The sequence below is a fragment of the Anarrhichthys ocellatus genome, unplaced genomic scaffold, assembly GCF_004355925.1.
Source record: "Anarrhichthys ocellatus isolate YVR2014 unplaced genomic scaffold, GSC_Weel_1.0 scaffold1, whole genome shotgun sequence".
Classification (NCBI taxonomy): domain Eukaryota; kingdom Metazoa; phylum Chordata; class Actinopteri; order Perciformes; family Anarhichadidae; genus Anarrhichthys; species Anarrhichthys ocellatus.
Window position 1 is genome coordinate 8,228,328 of NW_022280031.1, and position 16,521 is coordinate 8,244,848.

A 16,521-nucleotide genomic window follows, 5' to 3' on the forward strand; every position below is an offset into this window, starting at 1 on the left:
TGGAAAAAAACACAAAACACATTGGTTTGTTTTCTGTACAATTTTTTTAAATTTTTATTTATAACAATATCTGTTATTTAGTTTGTAAAGTAATCCAGCAAAAATTAAACATTATTCTCTTTCCAGAAGAAAGTCTGAGCCTCCATGCATCGTGTACTATAAAAGCTATGTGTCATTCTTCATTAGAAAAAAAACAAGGACTAATCAAAAACAATTCTGAAAATGCATGTATGATTTTGCAAAAATGTCCTTTAGGTAAAATGATTGTACTTCTCTCTCAATTAAAGTCAAAACATATACAACAGCGTAAAATATCACTTGCTGACAGGTAAGCAAAATAAAAACTTGTTATTGTAGTTACATTAAAGATTGGTGTTACTTTTCACATGCATTAACATATGGCTGACACATTTCTGACAGAAAGCAGCATTTTGAGACAGAGGCTGAGCGTAAAGGACGCATCAGAGCGACCAGAATGGTAGCATTAGCAGCAGCAGGGCACAGAGGATAGTGAGAGATTAGAAAGAGCGAAAGACCAAATGAACATAATTCACTTAAGACTGAGTGATTATAAAACTGTGAACGTACAGACTTTGACCTCTAAAGGTAGAAAGATGAATCTACACACAAAGCCAGGCGGATGATATCTGGTCTTTACAAAAAAAATGGACTAAAGAAATAAAAGACAAAGAAAAGACCCATCTTTTCTTTCAATTTGACCATAATTGCAGCCTCCCTTTCCTTGTGAAGGACGACTCTTTTAAACAGAGAACTACCATCTCCTTACATCTGTAATCTCCACCCACCACTCTGGCTGGAATGTTTAACCCATGACCGACTTCCTCTCTCTCCGACTCCATAATCGCACACCAAAAACACCTCTCACCCTCTCACTTCAGCAACACATGAGCTCCAACTGTCATACAATGTGATAAAAACAAACATACCTGTTTTACATCTTACGGTATAAAGCCTACAGTATACACTATGCCGTAAAATATGAATTCTGTGCAAGGAAGACAACACAATCATTTCATGAACATTGTTCTCTGAGAAGAAATGATGTGGAAATACTGTAGTTGCCATCTGGTATTGACATTTTCCATGTGCTATACACAAACGGTGCTATCACAAATCTGTCTCACACAATCTTGCTAAGACACTCCAGCAAGACAACATATGTACCGATTTAGAAAACTTTGAGTTTTGCCTTTCCCGCTCAAAGTCGACACAAACAACAAACAGTTGGCACTGGTGAAATGGAACAATGTTTTTTTCTTTTCTATACAATTCATACAAAAATAAAAAATTAAAATTGCTCCAATGATAGCATCTTTTTTCAGATTTTCTTGTTTCCATTTCATTTTGCACAGAGGTAGTGGCTATTTAGGTAAAGGGTAAGGGACAAGGTGTAAATTAAAAATCTCACATAGAAAATGTTATTCATTTTTGACCAGAGGAATCTCAAAAGAACAAAATATAATACTGCAATCACATACAAAAGTAGTCCTTCATTTTTGTACATTTTATACAGTGTTCACACTTTTTTTTAATCAATTTTTTCTCACACTTTTTATTGATTTTTTTAAAATTTGTTTTTCTTTAAAAGGCAAGAAGAGGGGTGTGTTTGGGATATTGTGATCCAGGTCAATAGACAGTCTATGTCAGGGGGTCCACAAGGGGCTCCTCATCTCCACGTGATAGCAACTCCTTCTTCTCATCTGTGCTGGCCAAAGAGTTGCGGCTGTTGTGTGCTCCCATGTACAGAGTGGCATATACTGGGTTTGTGAAGTTGGTGGGCTGAAAAGGGTCATCCATTAGTTATCATACATACAGTATGAGCAGAGGCTACAGCATTTGTGTATATGTATGCATGCCTGGTATTTCTTTCTACCTTGTCTGGGTCCAGCGTGAAGTCTGCGTCTAGCAGCTCCCCGGCATCGTCATCCGGCTCGCCCTCGTAGATCTTGTAGGCAGGGTTTCCTATCTCAACATTCATGGCCCCGTTGGTCATCCTTTGGTGCTGGAAGCCCTTGGCCCTACACAACATATTACGAGCACAGTCAAACCTTTGTGTCTCATTTAAGGTTATAAGAGCCTAAACAGTGCAAGCAGGGAGACAGCCACATTATGAAGGGAGGGAAGAGGCATCGCATGGCTCTCACCACCATCCAGGCTGAGGGAACTAAGCCACAGCACCAACACAAACCCAGCATTCATGTAGCCCATGACAAGACCCAGACACAGAGGACCTGGATACAGGACTGCTAATGTACAGACTATCTTTTAAAGCCACATTAAATCCTCCTAAATATGCTATGAATGTCTGCATTGTCTATGGTATCTACCTCTAAGTAAATGCTGGATTTTCCACACTGCATTTTCCAATCTTGAGTTTGAAAGAATGCTGTCACACTGTCCATCTCTCACTATGAGAGACACTACCACAATACAAACCACAGCACAGCACAGTAAGTACAATATGGCACAATATGATGGACAACAGCATGACGGATCTACAGCACTGGCTAGTGCATAGACAGATCTATTCAATGCATCTTTTCAATAGATCTGCCCTTGAGCCGCTCTGAAGAGGGCAATTATACAGGAGAGATACTGTAGGAGCGGGATGAGCTATAGCTCCCACGAACATCTGAGAGAATGGCGCGACATTCAACACAGGACCAAACACTGCACAGCAACCAAGACTTATGGGTAAGGGAGAGACGGAGAAAGAGAAAGCATCAGGATGCAGAACTGAATGAAGCTATGAAAGGAATGTGTAACGCTGGCAACTGTTACCGCAAGCGCCTGGAGCCGGTTTTGTTGGGCCGGCTAGACCTGAGGAGCAGAAGAGATGCCATTACAGAGAGGAGAGGACAAGTGTAGACGGAAGAAGGGAAAGAAGGGAAGAGGAAGAAAGAGGGAGGGATAGAGGGAACACAAAGTCGAAAAGGTCTCAACTGTCTCTTGTTTTAAAATGAGAGTGTTACTCACCCTCTCATCCTTCTTCTATACCAGAACAACGCTCCTGCAGCCAGCAGAACCAGCAGCAACAGCAGCAGCACAGGGATCACTATGGAGGCTGTTCCTACGTGCACACACACACACACACACACACACACACACACAAACATAAGAATAGTGCATGGAGAATTGTATCACATTCAATGAACTTCTATTATTGATGTCATGGGAGAAGTGTCGACTTACGTCCACCTGAACCTGAGGCACTGTCACTGGTGGCTACGGACTCACAGCGATGCCCTGCCCAGCCAGGTGAACATCTAAACACACAAGAAGAGAGGAAATAGACATATGCACTCTCTGCTTGTATGCAATAGTGCACCTGAGCTATTCAGACTCTGCTCCTTACCTGCACTCTGGAAGGCGGGTGCTGGAGTTAATAGAGCACTGGCCATTTGCACAGTACTCATTCGTGTCACATGTGTAACAGCTGGGCTGGACTCTTCCATTTGCGCAGCTGTAGAAGACAGAACAAATTGTGAGTAGCAAAGACAAAGACATCTTTGCATGTGCACGTCTGTTTGTGTTGAGCAAATGATATGTCTTACCGGCAGGTGAAGTCCCCTGTAGATGTGAAACCATTGCTGGGGATACACTCGCCGTCACGACAATAGTGACACTTGTCAATCTCACATGTGCTGCCACTGTACTGAGGCAGACAGCGGCACATTTTGGAGCCATTTTCACTCTGTAGACATGTACCTTTGTTCAAGCAGTGGCCTTCACAGCTTCCTGCTCACACACACATAAACATGTTAGTGCACTGCTCACCAACCACATCATAATCTATCAGAGGTATTGCGAATGCAAAAAAAGTATTTGAACATTTGTAAACTTGCATGTGGGCTAGATAGTAGGAACACTCACTGTACTGGCACTGGTTGCCCAGGAAGGAAAGGGGGCAGCGGCAGGTTGGCTGGTTTCCGGCGCTGACTGTACAATTGCCTCCATTTTTGCAGTAATCCTTACAGGTATGCAGGTTACAGTTTGGCCCTGTGAAGCCTTTCGGGCATCGACAGGTAGGAGAACCTGTGGAAGGAAAGACATATGAAGGGATAAATAAATGGAAGGCTAAACAAGAATGTGTCATATTACAGAACCAACGGAAACATGAATGTGGCCTGTAAAGCCATACTTTAGCCTATAAAGCGGCATTTCAACTTTAAATGTAACTATTATTTATCTTATACTTCACAAGTCAAAGAAAGTTAACACAAAATGCCAAAACCAGCTTGAAATGAAGTCCATATCTTACCTGTAGGGGAAGGTGTGCATGTGCCTCCATTCCTGCAGTAGTCCCTGCACAGGTCAATGTCACACCGATCTCCTCCATAATTCGGCTGGCAACGACACTTGGGCTGCTTGTGGGCATTCAGGAAACAGCTGCCGCCGTTCATACACTGGACCGAGCAGGGACCACTGGGAGGAGCTGCAGACAATGAAGTTTTTTAGTCATACAGAATGAGTTCAGCTGCCAGTGTGTGTGTTCTCTATGTGGGAGTGTGTGTTTACTCACAGATAGGAGACAGAGTGGGAGTGGGCAGCTCCACACATGTGCCGTTGTCCAGTGTGCGTCCATTGGGACAGATGCAAACTGGTCCACTGGGGCTCAGCAGACACAGCCATTCACATTTCTTCCTGTCGCAGGGATTGGTCACTGACAAAGACAGGAAGAGAACCAGTATTAAAAAATAGGAAAAAAATAACTGCCTGCCTTCGTCATCTCTTCTTCACCGTCTTAGATTCAGTGAGCATTGCTGCTGTTGGCAGATGTGTCTGATTTCTACTCACTCTCAGGTTGCTTGTAGCGGTGGTACAAAGCTATATCTGTGGCGTGGTTCATTCCAGTTGTCAGGTTCTCAATGGGGCCTTTGCCAAACTTATTCACTCGGAAGACGTAGTTGTTAATGTAGGTGACGCCGTAAATGTAGTCCTCAAAGACATCGATGCCGAAGGGATGGTGGAGCTCTGTGTGGAAACAGAGGAGACATGTTAAATGCAAAAATACACATTCTTACGTTGTGCTCCCACTCCTGACTAATAAAGACTGATCACTGGTGTGGATTGCAACTTGTATAGATTACAGAATGTGCCACTCAACTGTTCTTAACGCTGTTTACAGCCACAACCACATCGCTGCCATTCAGCCTCACACTGCAGATCAAGGAGAGTTTAGCATCGGCCCAGAATAGACGCTCGTTGAAGTAGTCCACCGCTAGACCTATACGGAGAGTGGGGAAGAGCAGTATTAGACAAGCTTTATGTATTTAAATGATTTGCATATAAGTTACTGTATATATTGTTTTATATTATCTATTCTTATTGTATTTTAAATATTTGTATATATGTTCTATTTGTGTGTAGCATGAATGGACTACAACTTACATTTCATGGTGCAACCCTGTGTTGTGACCAATAAATTAACCTTGTAAGGAGAAGTACCTATGTATGTGTGTGTGTGTATGTTTTACCAGTTGGCCACTGAATGTTTTCCTCCACCAGCGTCTCTCTCATGGTACCGTCCATAGCAGCTGTTTCAATCTTGGGGTGGTTCCCCCAGTCTGCCCAGTACATTTTTCTAATGAAGAACATGTAAAAGCTGCATTTATCTATATCACAATTAAATCTTCATTTGCATTCTCGTGATTTTCTACAAGTAGCTATAACTTCACTGCCATGTGACCAAAGACCCACTCACCCTCTCGGTGGGTCTACGACAATGGCATAAGGCTCATCGATCATGCCAGAGATGAGTGTTTTGTGGTGGCGTCCTCCACTTAACTGGGCCACCTCGATGACGTCTCTACCAGAGTCGGTCCAGTACAAGTTCCCTGCCACCCAGTCCACAGCAATACCACGGGGCATCTTCAGATCAGGGATCTGAACACAGAGACACAGCACTAAGACCCTCCAAAGTTGGACACACATCTGTTTTGCTTGTGTTTACATCATATGCATGCATAAGTACAATAAGTCACATATATATATATGTATATACACACTTACTTCAACGTTTGTGACCCTTGAGTCACTTTGGCGTCGGTTGCGGTTGCTATTGGGAGAGGAGGAGGAAGAAGGCAAATCATAGGAAGAGATCCGTCCTGTGTGCCAGTTTGTCCAGTAAATGCGGTTCTCCTTGACATGCAGGTCCATGGCATCAATGCGCACGTTAGCATCGCCCTGGAAGACCTGCTCATAGCGCCAGTTTGGCATGGAAGGGTCCAGGCTGCGTATCTCACTGTCGTCAGCGATGTAGAGCACTTGTCTAGGAGCTGGGTGTGTACAGGAAATCATTTCATGCGAGGAAAAGGACAAACAGATCATTGTAGTGGAGCAGGGACATGAGAAAATGAAGACTGGTAAGCTAAATGAGCACATACATATGCTTGGAAAGAAATGTCAGTTATGGTGAAAGTACTCACCATCAGCCTTGCAGGTGTCATTGATTCTGGTGAAGTACTTGTGGCAGCTGCACTTGTGGGAGCCCTTTGTGTTGTTGCAGATGTGGGAACACGCTCCGAACTGCTTACACTCGTTCTTATCTGCGAAACACCCGGAGGCCACATGATACACATTACGCATAGTTTTAAGTCTTCCAGAGCAGATTACAACCACAACACAAAATAACACACGCAAATGGAGCAAGGTCAGAGGAAACCGTACCTTCACATCTGTTACGTCCATTGGACTGGAAGCCGGGCTTGCAGGAGCAGAACGAGTCGGTGCCGTTCGCCACACAATGAGCTTCATCTCCATCTCCACACACTGTCCTGTTACTGCGGCAGTCATTCAGCACCGTGTCTGCGAACACATCAAAAGGTTGCATGAATTCACAGAGACACCAATATTACACTGTCTATTAAGACATCTACGTATACGGTGACCCACACCTTTCTTATTGCAGTTGATTTCATCAGAACCATAGTCCCCGCAGTCATTGAAGTAGTTGCAGCGCAGGACAGAGCTGATGCAACGGCCATTAGAGCACTGGAACTCGTCTTTTTGACACACTGCTGTGGGAGGAGCCGATGCTATAGAAGTACAGGTGTCACAGAGAGGTCATCACTCTAATGAATAGTATGTGCATGAATCAACCCAATCCATGATTTAGAGTTCTATCCTATTGCAATTTAAATAAAATGCATTCTTGACTTTTTCATGTAACTTCACAGTGAGCTAACTTTGTCTCTCTTTGAAATGATTAAATAGACTGACAAACAAGACTAAACAAACTCACGGCAGTTGACTTCGTCACTGTTGTCCCCGCAGTTGTTGACAGTATCACAGCGTTTTGATATAGGCAGACACACGCGATCATTATGACAACGAAACTGCCTTGTGGGTGGGCACTGGAAGTTAACTAAGGGACGGAAGGAGAGAAACATTAAGAAAGAGGGAAGGAGGTATTTAGCGGTCTTCAAGAATACTGACGACTGTCGAAAAGCAGCGATTCTCACCACACTCTTCTGGATTCTCATCCGAGTTATCTCCACAGTCGTCCTCGCCGTCACACTTCCAGCCCAGGGGTTTACAAAGAGTGTTGTTGCACTGGAACTCATCTAGGGGGCAGTGTCTACCCACTGAAAGAACAGCAATGAGAGAAAAGAAAAGAGGAATGAATGACACAGAAAAATCTGCTGCTGATTCATAAACATCCAGGAGAAAATAAGTGTGTGTTCCTTACTGCCACTGTCACATTTCTCCTCATCACTGCCATCCAAACAGTCAACATCAGCATCGCAGCGCCAGCGGATGGCGATGCAATGGCCGTTTTTGCACTGGAACTGATCACTGTCACACTTCACATCACAGCCATTCTGGACCAAACCGAAGGATTATATTCATTAGTGCCTCTAGTATGTCAGATTTCAAGGCAGAATGTCAATTAGAATGGAAACGGCTGAGCGATACCTCATCTGAACCGTCAGCACAGTCATGGTCCCCATCGCACTTCCAGCGCCCAGCAATGCAGCGGCCATTTGTGCAGGAAAACTCGCTCTCCGAACACTGCCGAGGCACTGAGGACAGAGAGAAGACAGCTTAGAAGGGTGAAGGAGGATAATCGAGAAGGAACAGTAGAGTAGAGGCGAGGAGCAAGGAGCAAAGAGAGGATTAAGGGAAGGCAAAAGAGACGAGAAAGGTGGGAATAGAGCAGACTGGAAAAAGAGCGCAGGGTGCTCTCTTGAGAGCCAGACATACAAGAATAAAATAAGGCTGATCATTCATATCAAGGGATTGACTCATGGGGCACAGAGGTGGGGATGGCACAACATTCTCTACTGTATGAAGTGGAGGAGTTAAGGAGCTAGTGGGATTGAAAAGGAAAGAAAAGGCTCACAGATCAAAAGAGAAGCTGGGGGGCACATGAAGGATTGGGAAGCTGAGGTTGTGGATGGTTGAGCTGAAACTGTGAAAACACCTACCTCTGGCTCACATCAACAGGCCAGTGTGAAATGCAAAATAGACATGAGATGATGTGAGATGTGCAAATGGCCACAGGACTAATTAACGCAAACAAGAAGTTTCAACCATGCGTGTAATTGTGTAAATATAACGGACAAAAACAGTGAAAGGTGATACATTGCTTACCACTCCAACCCATTGCATCTGAACAGTGTGCTTACAGTAGAACTCATATCATATTATGAAGGATAGCTTTGATACAGACAATGAGTTGTTGGCTGTAGCTGTTTGAGCGAGCAGCAAAGCAGAAAAACAGAGGGGAACCTACCACATTTGTCTTCATCAGAGTTGTCCCCACAGTCATTGTCGTAGTCACATTGCCAGCGGCCCGGCACACAGCGGTTGTTCTTACAGCGGAACTGGTATGGCTCACATGTCCGCTCGTCTGAGCACCAAACAGACATGATAAGTACAAGTGTGGTCCTGTTAACAACTTCCTTTCTTTCCCTTCTCCATCTGCCACTCTGTCCTTACCACACTCTTCCTTGGGTTCATCTGAAGCGTCTCCACAGTCATCCTCTCCGTCACACTTCCAGCGTGCCGGGATGCAGCGCCCCGAGTCCTTACAGCGGAATTCATCCACACCACATGTCATTTGGGCTGCAATATAAAGGATTTAATGGATTAGGCACACTGACACTAGACATGGCTAAACACCCTTTTATGCTCTCTTTCTGGAACAGCATTAACAGATAACAAAATAAATAACGACCAACTGAGTAATGGACTGCTGAATAACCTGTTGTGGCTGTATAATTCTGCGGGGGCTTTCACACATAACCTGTTTGGTTTTGTTAAAACAAAATTAAGTCAGTTTGCCCGGTTATTACGTTTAGTTTGAGCTGGTGTGAAAGCTATTAGCATGGTTTCAAAAGCTTTAATACTAATAAATCTATCCACTAATCATGAAACCTGTTGGGAAGCGATCTTATAATTAATGTGTATAAGGCCATGTAGCTACTGTATGTAACCTATTTATGCAAATTGACAAATATGCATGTCAGTGTGGGTATTTCCCCTGATTGATAGGTCAAAAGCTGACTCTGTGTACTTTGTCAGTTAATTAAGTCCGTTAAAAGTGTGTGACCGCATTCCCAGAGTAAAACGCCCAAAATCATTACTGGATAAGACGCCTCGTCCAGTGTCTGTGTGCTTCCCGACTTTTACACCAGTCATCTGGGGGCGTGCAAAGGGCCTGTGGTATAGTCCTGTCTCTACCTGTACATTTTTTGTCTATTAATATTAATAATGAACCGAAGTACAGGTGTGAAAGCAACCTAAGCTTCCTTTTTAAACTCAAAAAGCCAGTACAATATTCCCCATGTTAATTTGTATCTATTACGGACATCCAGAGCCTCCCATCAATATAATCAGTCAGGTCCTGTTCATGCAGTAGAGACTGATTTCTAAAGCAGCGGTGCCGTTTTGTTCAGTAATGAGCTGTATCTTACTGCAGTTGGCAGGCTCATCCGATCCATCCACACAGTCATTGTCCCTGTCACACACCCACACCCGTGGGATACAGCGCTTGGTAATGGCACACTGGAACTGGTTAGGGGCACATGTCACTTCCGCTGCAGAAGAAACAAACAGATACTCCAATAAATACAGAAGAATTGCTACCTTATCACAAATTTCACAAATTTAAATGACTACAATGCTGAAGTCCTGCTAGCGGCTCCTAGACACTGTGCTCAGCCGTCCTATCTGCTCATCAGATTTTGAGATACAGTATAAGTGGAAACTGTGGCTTACGAAGGTGATAGAGAAAAGATCAAAGGGCTCACTATAAATAGTAGGGTTCATCCGGTGGGGACAAAATGTAGTCATGCTTGAAATTGTAGAGATACCTTGCTCTGGACCAACGTGTTCAGATAAATGAATCCTTAGGCCACTAGAGGGGCAAAAACAGAAAAACAACAGAAGGCCCAAGGAACATAAAGGGCAATGAGACTCACGACAGTCTTTCTCATCCTCTCCCTCTCCACAGTTGTCCTGTCCATTGCAACGGAAGATGCCAGGAATGCAGCGACTGGGGTGGGTGCATTTAAATTGACTTGGCAGGCACACGTGGATGTCTGGAGACAGGAAGACAACAATAAAAGGATATGGCTTATTATGGGTTCATCTAAGAAAAAGATTGAAATTCTGTAAGTATGAGTATGTGCGTGTACCACAATTGGCCTCATCAGAGTTGTCTTGGCAGTCATTGTCCCCATCACAGATATAGGCTGGGTTGGTGCAGATGCCTGTACCACACTGAAACTGGCCCGGTCTGCACTTAAACTCAGCTACGGAGACAAAACACAGATCGTTATTAACTGGAACAAACAATACTCATTTTGTAGACAGGCTACAATCATCACTCACGGCAGTCTGCGGGCTCATCTGAGCGGTCCCCGCAGTCATCCTCAGTGTCACACTTCCACCAAAACGGAATGCACTTGTCATTTTTGCAAACAAACTGAAGGAACAGAAGAGAAAAGTATTTATATTTCTTTTTAAATGAATAATGTGTCGATACAGGCTCAAACAATAGCATCAGGTTAGCTCACCTGACTTGCAGTGCAGTTGGACAAGCACTGTCTACCATCAGCTGCAAGGTAAAAGTTAGTGGGGCAGGCACACTTGTAGCCCCCTCCAGGTGAGATCAGACATAGGTTACTGCATCCTCCATTGTTGTTTTGGCACGGGTGGCCGGCCACTGAAGAACAAGGAATTTATCAGACACGGTCCAAGACACAGATGAAGATTTACATGTGGCACTTATGAATGACGGTTACTTGGTTTTACCTTCAGGCTGGCGGTACGGGTGGTAAATGTGGACGTCCATCGGTCTGTGTAAGGTGCTGATCAGCACGGTCTTGTTGATTCCCAGTGTCTTATGAGCTCTGTTGATAGACTTTGTCTCCCAGTCTGTCCAGTAGATGTACTCCTCAAACAGAGTCATAGCAAAGATGTGGGGGATGTCCTGAACAAGAACTACAGGCGCACAGGCACAAAGACAAATAAGTTAGTAACGACAACTGGAGAAGTGCACACTCCAATTGAGTTCATGCGTGCGTTACCTGTGTGTCTGTTGGTTCCATCCAGGCTGGCAAATGCGATGTAGTCCTCTCGAGCATCGGCCCAGTAGATGCGGTCATTGATGAAGTCCAGCGTGAGGCCATTGGGCCAGGTGATCTTATCCTCGACAATGGCACTCCTGTTGGAGCCATCCATCCCGATCCTTCCTATGTGGGGGGTGTCACCCCAGTCTGACCAGTATAAGTACCTGTCAGGGATGTGCTGTATTAGTTTGGTTCATTGATCATAACAAATCAGAATTAAACACATTGCAAAATCGCAAAAAGTACAGTAATTAAAAGTCAATCCAGTATACATTTATTGAATGTAACCGACAACTGAGCAGTGCATGGATTGATGGTGTTGGTAAAATGCCCTACCTCTGGCATTCAAACAGAATAAAACAAAGTTTCCCTGCTCACAAAACTACTGCTTTTTGACACAGATCTTCACTCTTACCCATAGCGAACGTCCACAGCCACGGCACGTGGCTCCCTCAGGCCGCTGTTGACCAGAACTGTCCGGTACGCTCCGTTCAGCTTTGACACCTCGATAGTGTCCCGTCCCTTATCACACCAATACAGGTTTCCTCCTACCCAGTCGACTGCCAGGCCATCAGGGTTGCTGAGTGATGTGCGATGAAGCACCTAACAAATGAGCAAGCAGTACATACTTGAATGAATACTCTGAAACTGTGCCTCACAATCAGCGATTCAATTATTTTTCCTAGGTTTTTACTTCACATGCATGAATACAAATCAAGATTAATTATTGATTTTAAATACAGGCTTTATGTTAAGATTCAGGAGATATTTTCAGCACATTTCTCTGTCCGCTATACACACTGACCTCAACATCGCTGCCGTTGATGTGCATGCGGCGGATCATACTGCCCTGGGTGGTCACATCTGTCCAATAAATCATCTGCTGGCGATAGTCGAAGTCCAGAGCCACAGCATTGTTTAATCCCTGTCAAAGCACAGTAGCTGCATCAGTCTGAGCCAGTTATAAAATCCCTGTTTGCAGGATTTCTCAGCACTTCAAAAGGACATACTTTATCTGCAAGTCTCACCTGTTTGAGCAGCGTGTAGTTGGAGCCATCCAAGTTGAGCTTCCTCAGATAGTAGCGGTTGGCAAAGATCAGGAAGGGTTCTTCATCTGCAGGGAGGGAGACATCTTATGTGAGTGGATTTTCCTGAAACACTTCCTGAATGTTATTAATCTTGTCATGTTTCTTACCAGAAGTGGATTTGCATATGGTGGGGTTTTCAGGGCTAAGCTGGAAACCCTCCACACACAGACAGTGGAAGCTGCCATGTGTGTTGATGCAACGCTGCGTGCAGGGATAGGTGGTTGTGCACTCATCTATGTCGACACACGTCTTCCCGTCATCTTTCAGACGGAAACCAGGGTGGCATCTACACTGTGAGGGGACAAAGTACAGAGCAGGTAAAGCAACAGCGCATGCTATTACTGGAAAGCTGAAGTCACAACTTCATGGTGTTCACTTACCTTGAAGCCTATTTTAAGGTCTTCACAGAGCTGGGAGCAGCCGCTCAGTTTGCTGTTCAGGCACTCGTTAATAAAACAGTTCAGCTCATCGGAGCCGTCGCCACAGTCGTCTTTATGGTCACAAAGCAATGTCTCATTGACACAGTTTCCATTATTGCAGGCGTACGCAGTGTCGTTGCATTTCTTCTCTGTAGAAAGAAAGAAAGAAAGTTGGGCACGCACCGATCTGACTTTTTCAATCCAGATAAAGATTTACATAGAATTGAATACATCGGCCCCTTTGTCAGCAATACCTGATCGAGCTATTTGAGTCACCAACGACCCAATATAGATGCATCCCTACAACTAGTGGGGCAGATATCATTTCAGGAATTCATTTAAATCACAGCTGTAGAGAGTGCTATCCAGTTGCCAAGAAGATAAGCAATGGTGCCATATTCACTTCATATGTTCTTATACTGGATGCACCTTTTCCGTGCTTGCGCTCTTTACTGTTGATCTGCTGTAAATGCTATAATGTTGTTTGTCCAAGAGTAAAGTGCTTTTGGAGTGCATGTGTGGGACTAACCTTGGCCAGTGCAGTGTGGGTTCTTGGGGGCTTCGTCTGAGTGGTCATGGCAGTCAAAGTCTCCATCACACTCCCATGAACTCTGGATGAGGCAGCGTCCGTTAGCACATCGGAACTCGCTGGGTCCACATGTTGGATATTCTGTAGCGAGAAAGGGCACGAGGGTTTAGGACAGTTGAACTCACTGTTGAGAGCGAGGAGGAAAAGGGAGGTTTTTTTTAATCGCCCCATCAGGAGTAACAGGTCATGGTTCCACTCACCACACTCCTGGGACTCATCTGAGCCATCACTGCAGTCGTTGTCATGGTCACACACAAAGTGTTTGGGGATACACTGTCGGTTCTGGCACATGAACTCATTGCTGCTGCACGTGTTGTTGAACACTGAGACATAGAAATATTTGGTGAGTGAATGATGCACATAGACCCCTATAAGATACAGATTGATGCATTTCTTTTTCTGGGTTATTAAAATGTTCTTATTTTGACAAAATCCACCCCGGCCTGCACTCACCACAGCCAGCTTTGACGCTCTCGTCAGCCCCATCAGGACAGTCTTTATCTCCGTCACACTTCCAACGCTGGGGGATACACTTATGTGATCCAGGACACTGGAACGCCTCAGGACTGCAGGTTTTGGTCTCTGTGTGTGAAAGAGGTTATTGAAGATGATTTTGAAGCCTTTCTTTGCCCTGAGTATTTGAGAATATACCGCAAACTCAGATAATTATATTTTGGAAATGTTTCAGAGGCAGCATGATTGCTTAAAGCTATCACAAAAACCTAAATTATTTGCATACATGCCAATGTTTTAGTCCATACAGCACTTGAGTATTGTGTAGTGGTCATCAGATGAATTAAAGCTCTAGTTAAGAGTATCACAATATCCACAAACGAGAGGATCCTCCAAGTTTAATAATGTATGTTGATACTTTCCATGGATTCTACTGCTGTCAAAATATCTTTGTTGGTAGAAATGTTAGCTCTAATTAATCTTGTATTTGTATTCCTTAAAGGTTTGTGCCCAACACTCACTGCACTTGCTGTCCTCATCGCTGCTGTCACCACAGTCATCGGCTCCGTCACACACCCAGCGGTTGGGAATGCAGCGATGGTTCCCACACTCAAACTGAGTGGCTGAGCAGAATTTATCTAGGAGGTCCAGAAAGAATGTATGAAGTGCAAAATACAAGCACCACAACAAAGTGACTGTCTATTGCACTTCAGCTTGTTTGGGCTCGAGTATCTAAACTTACCACAGTGAGTCTCGTCTGCACCGTTCTCACAGTCATTTTCCTTATCACAAGTCCAGCTCATCGGGATACAGCGTCCACTTGGACAGGCAAAGAAGGGCGTTGGACACTTTGTTTTCCCGCTCCCTGGCAAAGCGACAGAAAAGTGGCAAGTCAATGGAGAAAACATAAAAGAATTAAGTTAGTATGAAGAGAGAAATAGACAATTGAATTTACACTGCAATAATTTTTAGGGAGAATTTCCTCCCAAATCACAATTTAATGGATGAAAGCATTCATTGTTTTTGTTCCATTTGGAATAATCCCATTTGGACTTGTGGCTCTAATCTCTCTGTCAACAAATTTCTTTCACATTTTCCTCTGCATGCTGTGAGAAAATGCGAGTATAAAATACCTGGGCAATTTCTTTCATCTGAGAAGTCTCCACAGTCATTAGCTCCATCACACAGCCATGAAGGGGCATAGCAGAGTGTAGTGAACTCGCACTTCTGAAATGTCACTCCTTTCACTCCCAGGTGGAAGTAACTGGAACAGTCCGTGGCAGCTTAAAAGAGGAGAGCAGCACTATTTTATACCGTAGCCTGTGAGACAGTCGTGCCATTTTTCTATAACATCTAGTCATTCTGAATGAATCGGATCATTTTACTTACTGCAGCTCATCTCGTCACTGGCATCCTCACAGTCCACTTTCTGGTTACACTTGCTGGAGTTGGAGATGCAGCCTCCATCTCTGCACTGGAACTGATCGGCTGTGCACAGTGTAGCTGATGAACACAAAAACAAGAGGCGGTGTTTTGGTGGAGTTTAATTTGTAAATGTCATATGACTGCAGGAGAGAAGAACTTGTTTAATCGGAAGACTTGACTCACTGTTACAGAAAACTTCATCAGAATTGTCACCACAGTCGTCCTGCCCGTTGCACCAAGAGCTATGCCCCACACAGCGGCTGTTTACGCACCGTCTATAACCCTTCTTGCACACGCGGTTGGCTGAGGACCGGACAGGAAATGATACAGACTTGTGGTTTGAGTCGACAACAAGAACACGGTTGAAACTGTTTTTACTGAGCCAAAGGTTCAACTTACCACAGTAGGACTGTTTCTCATCGGACTTGTCCTTGCAGTGGGCCATGCCATCACAAGTCAGAGTGTAGTTAACACAATCTCCATTTCCACACTCAAACTCATCAATGTTGTTACATGTAGCGTTGAGGGCTGTGAGACAAAGACAGAAAAATGCACTTAGGAAGTGTTGTCTACCCCGAGGCATGCAGCTTGCAAAATCTTAAGTTTCATTCAAATCCATTCAAAGCCTGATCTCAGTCTTTTGATAAAAATATCTTTTTAAATAGCGTGCATAAGATAACTTTTTTATAACCCCTTTTCACTCCCTGTCTTGTGTTACCTATGCAGGTGTTGTCTTCCAAAAGCTTCCTGTCGCCACGGCAGCTGCAGTTGACCCTCCCCTCAGAGGTCAGCAAACACAGATCCTGACACCCTCCATTGTTAACACGGCACATAGAGAACTCACCTATGCAGAGATGAGCAAAGTTAGGGAAGGTTAGCCACATAAAACTGTACATATCAACACACACACACACACACACACACACACACACACACACACACACACA

At 44.3% G+C, this 16,521-nt stretch overlaps 2 protein-coding genes across 3 annotated transcripts in view; one reads left to right on the forward strand and one right to left on the reverse strand.

Moving 5' to 3' along the window:
- LOC116383908 (uncharacterized) overlaps positions 1–909 on the forward strand; it is a 2,944-nt gene extending 2,035 nt beyond the window's left edge. The window contains exon 5 of the mRNA XM_031848105.1: positions 900–909. Within this exon, the coding sequence (XP_031703965.1) occupies positions 900–909 (10 nt within the window). The remainder of the gene's footprint in view (positions 1–899) is intronic.
- Positions 26–16,521, reverse strand: part of LOC116382728 (low-density lipoprotein receptor-related protein 1-like) — an 85,774-nt gene continuing 69,278 nt past the window's right edge. The window contains exons 45-90 of one of the 2 annotated variants that reach the window (XM_031845982.1): positions 16,293–16,418; positions 15,974–16,102; positions 15,758–15,877; positions 15,539–15,652; positions 15,283–15,432; positions 14,892–15,014; positions 14,671–14,787; positions 14,150–14,278; positions 13,897–14,019; positions 13,637–13,777; positions 13,069–13,256; positions 12,796–12,979; positions 12,629–12,714; positions 12,406–12,525; positions 12,016–12,203; positions 11,559–11,764; positions 11,284–11,472; positions 11,046–11,194; positions 10,861–10,954; positions 10,665–10,781; positions 10,449–10,568; positions 9,942–10,064; positions 8,965–9,090; positions 8,759–8,875; positions 7,939–8,045; positions 7,712–7,844; positions 7,485–7,607; positions 7,265–7,387; positions 6,918–7,058; positions 6,691–6,828; positions 6,450–6,569; positions 6,034–6,299; positions 5,726–5,907; positions 5,499–5,605; positions 5,129–5,248; positions 4,819–4,995; positions 4,544–4,684; positions 4,283–4,456; positions 3,895–4,056; positions 3,576–3,759; positions 3,377–3,484; positions 3,214–3,287; positions 2,998–3,091; positions 2,803–2,841; positions 1,895–2,039; positions 26–1,800 (exon numbers count right to left, since the gene is read on the reverse strand). In XM_031845982.1, the coding sequence (XP_031701842.1) occupies positions 1,660–1,800; positions 1,895–2,039; positions 2,803–2,841; positions 2,998–3,091; positions 3,214–3,287; positions 3,377–3,484; positions 3,576–3,759; positions 3,895–4,056; positions 4,283–4,456; positions 4,544–4,684; positions 4,819–4,995; positions 5,129–5,248; positions 5,499–5,605; positions 5,726–5,907; positions 6,034–6,299; positions 6,450–6,569; positions 6,691–6,828; positions 6,918–7,058; positions 7,265–7,387; positions 7,485–7,607; positions 7,712–7,844; positions 7,939–8,045; positions 8,759–8,875; positions 8,965–9,090; positions 9,942–10,064; positions 10,449–10,568; positions 10,665–10,781; positions 10,861–10,954; positions 11,046–11,194; positions 11,284–11,472; positions 11,559–11,764; positions 12,016–12,203; positions 12,406–12,525; positions 12,629–12,714; positions 12,796–12,979; positions 13,069–13,256; positions 13,637–13,777; positions 13,897–14,019; positions 14,150–14,278; positions 14,671–14,787; positions 14,892–15,014; positions 15,283–15,432; positions 15,539–15,652; positions 15,758–15,877; positions 15,974–16,102; positions 16,293–16,418 (6,278 nt within the window). In that variant the 3' untranslated portion in view covers positions 26–1,659. The remainder of the gene's footprint in view (positions 1,801–1,894; positions 2,040–2,802; positions 2,842–2,997; positions 3,092–3,213; positions 3,288–3,376; positions 3,485–3,575; positions 3,760–3,894; positions 4,057–4,282; positions 4,457–4,543; positions 4,685–4,818; positions 4,996–5,128; positions 5,249–5,498; positions 5,606–5,725; positions 5,908–6,033; positions 6,300–6,449; positions 6,570–6,690; positions 6,829–6,917; positions 7,059–7,264; positions 7,388–7,484; positions 7,608–7,711; positions 7,845–7,938; positions 8,046–8,758; positions 8,876–8,964; positions 9,091–9,941; positions 10,065–10,448; positions 10,569–10,664; positions 10,782–10,860; positions 10,955–11,045; positions 11,195–11,283; positions 11,473–11,558; positions 11,765–12,015; positions 12,204–12,405; positions 12,526–12,628; positions 12,715–12,795; positions 12,980–13,068; positions 13,257–13,636; positions 13,778–13,896; positions 14,020–14,149; positions 14,279–14,670; positions 14,788–14,891; positions 15,015–15,282; positions 15,433–15,538; positions 15,653–15,757; positions 15,878–15,973; positions 16,103–16,292; positions 16,419–16,521) is intronic. The other variant, XM_031845990.1, reaches the window with a different exon arrangement.